Source organism: Condylura cristata, unplaced genomic scaffold (assembly GCF_000260355.1).
Source record: "Condylura cristata isolate star-nosed mole 26May11 unplaced genomic scaffold, ConCri1.0 scaffold00004, whole genome shotgun sequence".
Classification (NCBI taxonomy): Eukaryota; Metazoa; Chordata; class Mammalia; order Eulipotyphla; family Talpidae; genus Condylura; species Condylura cristata.
The window spans coordinates 8,231,525-8,240,197 of NW_004567105.1; the positions used below are offsets into that span (position 1 = coordinate 8,231,525).

General features: G+C 33.9%; 1 protein-coding gene across 3 annotated transcripts in view; it reads left to right on the top strand.

Moving 5' to 3' along the window:
- Positions 1 to 8,293, top strand: part of CRY1 (cryptochrome circadian clock 1) — a 32,791-nt gene extending 24,498 nt beyond the window's left edge. The window contains exons 4-13 of one of the 3 annotated variants that reach the window (XM_004675718.1): positions 305 to 489; positions 871 to 959; positions 1,480 to 1,620; positions 1,699 to 2,010; positions 3,737 to 3,888; positions 4,116 to 4,318; positions 4,422 to 4,517; positions 5,212 to 5,283; positions 6,711 to 6,808; positions 7,660 to 8,293. In XM_004675718.1, the coding sequence (XP_004675775.1) occupies positions 305 to 489; positions 871 to 959; positions 1,480 to 1,620; positions 1,699 to 2,010; positions 3,737 to 3,888; positions 4,116 to 4,318; positions 4,422 to 4,517; positions 5,212 to 5,283; positions 6,711 to 6,808 (1,348 nt within the window). In that variant the 3' untranslated portion in view covers positions 7,660 to 8,293. Of the gene's footprint in view, positions 1 to 304; positions 490 to 870; positions 960 to 1,479; positions 1,621 to 1,698; positions 2,011 to 3,736; positions 3,889 to 4,115; positions 4,319 to 4,421; positions 4,518 to 5,211; positions 5,284 to 6,710; positions 6,809 to 6,907; positions 7,505 to 7,659 lie in introns of those variants that run through there. The other 2 variants (XM_012735022.1, XM_012735023.1) reach the window with 2 other exon arrangements.
- Positions 8,294 to 8,673: the final 380 nt, after the last annotated feature.

Here is an 8,673-nt window from a genome sequence, read left to right on the forward strand (position 1 = left end):
GCCATGTGGTCACCTCCGGGGCAGGCGGGAATCGAACTCATGCAGAAGTGGTTTTAGCTTCTCAGTGCTGTGCTTTAACCCGCTGCGCCACCAGGGAGGGCCACCACACAGTTTTTATATGTCAATTTTAACCTGTCACTTTTATTATCATCATGTATTGCTCTTAATAACTTTTTGGTAGAGTCTTTAGTTTCTTTTATATATTGATATATAATATATTGTCAGCATAAGGAGATAATTTACTTTTCTAATTTGGATTTTTTGTTTTAAATACTAACTGCATTTTTACGAACTTTTCTAATAGGATAATAGAACTCAATGGTGGACAGCCACCTCTTACTTATAAAAGATTCCAGACCCTCATCAGCAAAATGGAACCATTAGAAATACCAGTAGAGACAATTACATCAGAAGTGATAGAAAAATGCACAACTCCTCTGTCTGATGACCATGATGAGAAATATGGAGTCCCTTCGCTGGAAGAACTAGGTGGGTGTTATAAATGGTGGTAAGTGTGGACCTTATGTGTTAATAGATCAGTAAGTGGCACTTCTCATTTTAACATGTGTTTTGTGTTAAAGACTAAAGGGTCATAAATTTGTGCATTATTCTGTTATTCTTTGTAGTCTATTATTCTATTATTATGTACCTCCTAGAGAATAAAGACCCTTTTCTAATGAATATCCAAAAGAAGGAGAAAAAGACTGTTATATTCTCCATGTCTAGGAACCTGTATAAGGTCCTCTACTCATTTTTGTGCTACTGCCACAATTTTCCTGCAAAGTAATGTAGTCTACAGTTATTATGGTTAAATAAAAATGATTTGAATTCCCAAAGAATAATATTTTTTCCTTCTTTCTTTTTTTTCAGGTTTTGATACAGATGGCTTATCCTCTGCAGTGTGGCCAGGAGGAGAAACTGAAGCACTTACACGATTGGAAAGGCATTTGGAAAGAAAGGTATGATAATGTAGATCATGCACTTTCATATTTCCAAAATGGAACTTTAATTTCTTTCTTCTTTAGAAACTAGAAATAAAGTGTTGAAAAGAATTGAGATTATTAAACCTATCATCTGAAAATTAACAATTGTTGTCTCATTTATATTTCTTCCTTTTCTGAGTATCTCCCTTTTAGCAACTACCAGTATTACCTTTCTAGCCCAATGAAATTAGGATAGAGTTCTTCTAACGTTACCTCAGTGTCAAAGAGATAGGTAGAAGGACCTCTCAGCCTATGTTAGGAATTTGAAGGTAATTTATATCATGCGAGTAAGTGTTCCATGAAAATGACTGAAATGAAAGGTTATTCATTTATCCTTTTTTTGTTTTTTATTAAAACGTTGCTGGAATAATAAGATATTATTTCCCATTTTATTCCCTAGGTGAACTATGTCACTCATTGAAAATTTTTTATTGTAAGCAGTCTTTTAAAATGGAAATGGAAATTAATTGGCAAAATTTTCTCTGTGTGCTTTCAGGCTTGGGTGGCAAATTTTGAAAGACCTCGAATGAATGCGAATTCCCTGCTCGCTAGCCCTACTGGTCTTAGTCCCTACCTTCGATTTGGTTGTTTGTCCTGTCGACTGTTTTATTTCAAACTAACAGATCTCTACAAAAAGGTACTATCTAAAACTGGAGCTTATTTTTAAAAATACTTTTTATATAAGTGTTGGTAATACTTTGTTTTTTAATCTTAGGTAAAGAAGAATAGTTCTCCTCCACTTTCCCTTTATGGGCAGCTATTATGGCGTGAATTTTTCTATACAGCAGCAACAAATAATCCACGCTTTGATAAGATGGAAGGAAACCCTATCTGTGTTCAGATTCCTTGGGATAAGAATCCAGAAGCTTTGGCAAAATGGGCAGAAGGCCGTACAGGCTTTCCATGGATTGATGCCATCATGACACAGCTTCGACAGGAGGGCTGGATCCACCATTTAGCCAGACATGCGGTTGCTTGCTTCCTGACCCGAGGTGACTTGTGGATTAGTTGGGAAGAAGGAATGAAAGTAAGAGTACTTCCAATAAATGTAGCATGGTTGTGTTTTGAAGGCCACTATATATATAGATATTGAAACAATTCCTGAAGTGGTCTGCTAGGTTAATTCATTAACAGTTCTAATTATTCAGCTGGTGAAACTTTCAATTCCTATAAAGCAGTAACTTTTGGAGAGCAGAAAGTATAATAGACAAGAAAAATGGTGAAAACTGGTTAACTCAGTTCATTGACTAAACCAGCTTTGCCATCAAAGGAACTACTATCTAGACTTACTGGTTTGCTGCCTGTATAGGTGATAGTTTCTTTCATAAAAAGGATTCAAATAAGAGTTCTTAAAAATAGTGATTTTTATTATGAATTTTAAAATAGAAATCATTTCACATAACTTCAGCATCACAGCTTTTTACTACTAATTATATAAAATGAAGCATACTACATTTTGTTACATGTTTTACCATTTCTGATCCTGATTTTTTTTTTATTACAAAAGTTTATTTTTACATCATTTTGTATTTTTTTTTTTCCATCTCGATTGTAATCCCCGCGGGTTCCCCATCACCAAATCACTCGTGTGCCATCACCATAATCCCGTGCTTTTCTCTCCCCCCCCCCCATTTTTGATCCCATTCCCCACTCCACCCCCACAAAATGTCTCTGGTATATGGTTGTTCATTATTTTTGTTATGTTCTCACCTGGTCCATTATACTCCTGCTATGAGTGAAACCATCCGGTATTTTTCTTTCTCTTTCTGGCTTATCTCACTAAGCATGATCTTTTCCAGCTCCATCCAAGTTGCTGCAAAAGACATGTGTTTCTCTTTTTTGGTTGCTGAGTAATATTCCATTGTATATATGTACCACATCTTTTTTATCCACTCATCTACTTTTGGGCATTTGGGCTGCTGATCCTGATTTTTTTTTAAAGATTTATTTATTATTATGCTTACAGAACTGGAGTACAGGCTTCACCAGAGACAGAGTGGGGAGCAGAACAGGCAGATTGACAAAGTACACTGCTGAGGGGAGCAGTGGGCGGATCAGAAGAGGTCTGCCACACCATGTGGGTCAGCTCCATGGCTGGAGATGGAATTCATGCTGCAGTGGCTTCAGAGAGCTTCCTAATGTGGTGCTCTAACCTGTTGCACCACCAGGGAGAGCCCTGATCTGATTTTTTGCATCTGTTTCCTAATAAAAAGTTGTACTTGAGGTAGATTTATAGCATACAGTAAATAATTCATAGGAAATCATTTACATTGATTCTGTTTTTCTTTTGGATCAAGGAATTCCAAAGTGTTAACTATAATGGTAGTAATTTTTAGTCATTTTTGTTTAGGTCCTCTTTTTATATAGACCAGTGTACTAAGTTTCTAAGTTTTTGTTAGTGATTTCTTTGGTAGCATTTTTGCTTTCTTGAAAACTTTACTCCTTTTTTTTTTCCACTCTGTAAACTCCACATATACCTTTTTATCCTGTTTATTAGTGAAGAGTGACTTTTATATCCTCTCTCTTCCCATAACACTGGTAAATTCCATTTAGAAATTTACTTATATTACTTGTTTCTTTTGCAAAATAACTCATTATAGAACATAACACAGACAAGGAAGCTAACTTTGGAATGTTCAGTTTTACAGTCTGTATAAGTTTTTCTTTGCCTGACTTTTGATCTGTAGTGACCTGGAAGATGCTTACTTTGAGAATTGTGTGTGCAAATTAATTGGTTACTGTTACTTCCAAAGGTATTTGAAGAATTATTGCTTGATGCAGATTGGAGCATAAATGCTGGAAGTTGGATGTGGCTGTCTTGTAGTTCCTTTTTCCAGCAGTTTTTTCACTGCTATTGCCCAGTTGGTTTTGGTAGGAGAACAGACCCCAATGGAGACTATATCAGGTAAATCAAGGGTGATTTTTATTCAATTTGAATAGCTAATGCAGCAGAAAATTTTCGTGTTTAAGTAAAGCTTAAAGTATTCTCCATTCATGATTGGCAGCAGAGATGAAGAAAAAGACAAACAAGTCATTTAAATGGTATTGATTTGATTTGGGTCTCTCATTTTGAAGTTTATTATAATCTGCTTATAATTCAATTTATTAATAATTTTTTCCTTTTCCCAAAAGGCGTTACTTGCCTGTTCTGAGAGGCTTCCCTGCAAAATATATCTATGATCCCTGGAATGCACCAGAAGGTATTCAGAAGGTCGCCAAATGTTTGATAGGAGTTAATTATCCTAAGCCAATGGTGAACCATGCTGAAGCAAGCCGTTTGAATATTGAAAGGATGAAACAAATCTATCAGCAACTTTCACGATATAGAGGACTAGGTATGTCAGTAGCTGACTTTGATTTGTTTCTTTGACAATCTTTTATGTGCCTTTCCTTGATTTTTATCTCAGTCATCATTCAATAGGCATTATTTTCCCTCAGGTCTTCTTGCCTCCGTGCCTTCTAATCCTAATGGAAATGGAGGCCTCATGAGTTATTCTCCAGGAGAAAATATCCCAGCTTGTAGCAGCAGTGGAAGTAAGTAAAAAGGAAATTTCTGCATTTAGTAACAGAGAGGTTAATAATGAAATATATTAATTATTGGACCTTACAACAGTTAAAGATCCAGCTTTAAAATGTGTGTGATATGTTCTTCATACTCCTGCATACGTATGTGTAATATTCACATACACAAACACACGAGTGAGATTTTAGAGATGGAAAATATCATTACATGTAGAATTTGAGTCAAGGTAAAAGATCTTCTGTACCTTGAATGAGGAGAACAATTTTCAGGGTAAAATAAGAGTTGTATATCACATTCTTTGAATGCTCATTATTTTTTATTCTCTTTAGTACACATCACCTGTAAGGTAATTAGTTAAGGACAGAAGGCCAAAAGATTTATTCATGAATAAATGTTTTTAATTTATTTGTTCATGTTAGTTAAAGCTCATCACTGTGAAGCTGTTCACAGCCACTATAGCATGAGTTGGATCCTGGCCAGGAAGGCGACCCTTGTGGCTCAGCAGTGGATCTGCTTGTTCTACCCCCCATTCTTTCTCTGGTGAATCCTCTTGTCCCCCACATCTCTGGCCTGTACCTCAGTTCTTATATGCATAAATAAGTAAATATTTTTTTAAGAAAAGTTTTTTTTATTGCTCAGGCTGGGTAACTACCATATTGTGTGTTATATGATTTGCATAGTTCATTATGTTTTAAATACCAACAGGTTGTCCTCAAGGAAGTGGTATTTTACATTATGCTCATGGAGACAGTCAGCAGACTCACTTATTAAAGCAAGGTAAGAATGAAGCATTGGCGCATATAGGTTTTTTTACCTTTCCTGTCTTAATACATTATTAATTTTCATATATTATTTAAATTTTTTATTGTGTTAACATTGATTTATAATACATACATTTCAGGTATAAAGCATTATAAATCAATGTCTGTATATACTACATTTTATTTGCCAGTAAGCATCTAGTTTCCATTTTCTACATATAGTTGACTCCTTTAATATGTTATATTCCCTCCCCTTACCCCCTTCCTTTTCTTAACCATTGTTTTGTTCTTGAGTTTATTTTTGTTTTTGTTTTATTTGCTCATTAGTTACATCTTTATTTTCCACATAAGTGAAATCATTCAGTGCTTTATCTTTCTCTGCCTACCTTATTTTGCTTAGCATAACACCCACTAAGTTCATGCATATAGTTGTAAATGGCAGGATTCTGTCTCTTTTTTGTTGTTGAGTAAGTCTGCCAATGTGTACATACACCACATCTTTATCCAGGCGTCTCCCAGTGGCACTTCGGTTGTTTTCGACACTTGGCTGTTGTGAATAATGGCTGTGTTTTTGTTTCCTTGAGAAAGATACCCAGAAGTGGGATGGATAGATGGAGTGTATAAAATTCCTTGTCTTTAAAATTTTTTCAGAAACCTCCATGTTGTTTGCCCTATAACTGCACCAATTTACATTTGTGCTAACAGTGTATGAAGGTTCCCTCTTCTCCACATCCTCACCAACACTTGTTTCTTTTCCTTTTGATAAATGCTACTCTCACAGGAATAAAGTGTTATCTTATTGATATTTTGATTTGCACTTTCCAAAAAATAAGACATGATGAACACATCTTTTCATGTGCTTGTTAGCTATTGCTGTGTCTTCTTTGGAGAAGTGTTTGTTCATAACCTCTGCCCATTTTTTTTTTATTGAATTACTTTTTTGCTGTTGAGTTGTAGGATTTCTTTATGTATCGTGGGTATGAACACCTTGTTGGGTGTATCATTTGCAAATAACTTCTTCCATTTAGTAGGTTGCCTTTTCATTTTGACTATAATTTCATTTCTTGTCCAGAATTTTTTACTTTTATATAGTTCTTTTTTATTGACTTTTGTTTCCCTTGCCTTTAGAATCAAATCCCCAGATATAGCTAAGGCCTATCTAAAGGACCTTTTCACCTGTGTTTTTCTTCCATGTATTTTATGATTTCAATTCTTAACAAAGTCTTTACATCTATTTGAATTAGTATTTGTGGATGATGTGAGGTAGTGGTCTAGTCTCATTCTCTTGTAGTTGGTATCCATTTTCCCAGCATCATTTATTGAAGAGACTTTCCTTGTTTCATGCTATATATTCTTGGTTCAATTATCATTAAATTTCTTGTCCATGTTTATGTGGGTTTATTTCTGGGCTCTCATATCTTAAACATACACATTTAAATGCAGGAAGAAGCCCTCTCGGCACTGGCCTGAGCAGTGGGAAACGTCCTAATCAAGAAGAGGAAACTCAGAGTTCTAAAGTCCAGAGACAGAGCACTAATTAGGTAAATATTTGGAGCTTTATTTCTTGCTTTAGAAGAGTGTGTAGTGAACGTAAATTGACATAGTTTCCATAACAAAGCTGATCTCTATTTTTAAACCAGATAATCTGAGGCTTAATTTTTTCAGTGACTGAAACAAAATCAGTTAATTCTAGGACAAGAGAAATGCATCTCTACTGATCAAAATATTTCACTCAGCTTTATAGTCATCTGCATCAATGAACTTTGAATTTTTTCATGACTTTTTTTTTTTAGTTTTTTATTGAAGTCAGATTTCATAATCACATTACATAAGCTTAAAATGTGAATCATTACAAGTAACAGTGATCTTTTTTTGAAAAGCTTATGATATTGTGGTAGTTTTTCTCAGAAAAAGACATTTTTGATTTCTTTGCTATGTGACCGAAAGTCTTAAAACAAAAGAATGGCCTTACAATAACATTTTAGTAGTAGTAATATAATCCCTCTATGAACTCCCCTCTACCTTTGTCCTTAAGTTTTTATAAATTTCTTTTATCTAAACTTGTAATATCTAAATTCTTTTCAATGTGAGACTAGTTTAGGCTCTTTTAGGATGTATAAAAATAGTCATATGTGTACTCAGATTATAGACATGAGCTATTGTTTTGTGATTTAAATTTATCCAAAAGGTATTTTATAGTTCATCTCTCAGTTGATAAAGACTTGTTTTTAGTTATATTAAATTATTTACATGTAAAAATTTATAGTTTTTAAATGTCAACCTATTTAAAACTAAGTTTTTTGGAAATTAGATCAATAAACATTTATCAAATTTTTATCTTTTAATTTCTTGCAATCAGGCTTTACTCAGTTTTTTTTCCCTTAAATCACAGAAAACATTCAGGAGGAATACTGTTGCAGCTGAAATTTGTGGGGGGTTCAGTAGTTTTTCAGTTAAATTATTTTAAAGTGTTCGTCATTGATGGAAAGCGGTTACATTTTGAAATGCATTATTTCTAATTAGATTTCTGTGGTTTTTAACTTTTTAATGAATTTCACATAGGACAAACCCTAATTTGTATATAAAGAATTTGGTAAGAGAATTTGCTTAATGTAAATATAAATAGTCACAATTAGAATAGACCCATCAGTATATTTTTGATAATTTTTAATGTATGGTACAAATTAAAGTGGTAAACTGATATTCTCATAAAAGTTCAAGTTTTGAGAGTCAATGTGGAAAACAGGAGGTTTTTAGACTTTCTTAAAAGACCTTGTTAAAATTTTAGGACACAGTTTTCTGGTCATCATTGTTTGATCTCACTTTGTGATCTTTAATATTTTAGAAAATGTATGTGATTAATTGTAGATACAACTTCTGTTAACATAGACAATAATGTGTTTTAAAGCTTTATATATGCCATTTTGACCCAAACTTGTGAAAGTATCATGTGTTAAGTTCTTCTTGTCTCCTTTTCTTTGTTCATTTACAGCTAAAATAACCTTGTTATTAAAGTATATGCAAATGGAATCTTGCTACTTGGTGGGGTTGTCTTTTTGTTTTGCTTTGTTTTAAATCTCTTGATGCTTTAGGTAAGGGAAAAGGTGTGACTTGATTTTAAATTGGAAACAGATTCTCTAAATCACATTACCAGTCTGAAAGAACAGCAACAGTGAAATAGTATTTTGTAAGGTAATTAGCCCTTTCCAAACACTGTATACTCAAAAAATTAGATTTTGGGCAAGGAAGATTTAAACTTGGGGTTATCCCCAAGTAATGGGGCTTGTAACTGAATTACAAGGATAATAGTGAAGATTGTGGGCTCTGGAGTCAAATGCTTGACGCTATTGCTACTCATTAGTTTTGAGATAGTGGATAAGTTACTGTCTGTGCCTTCTCTTTTCTC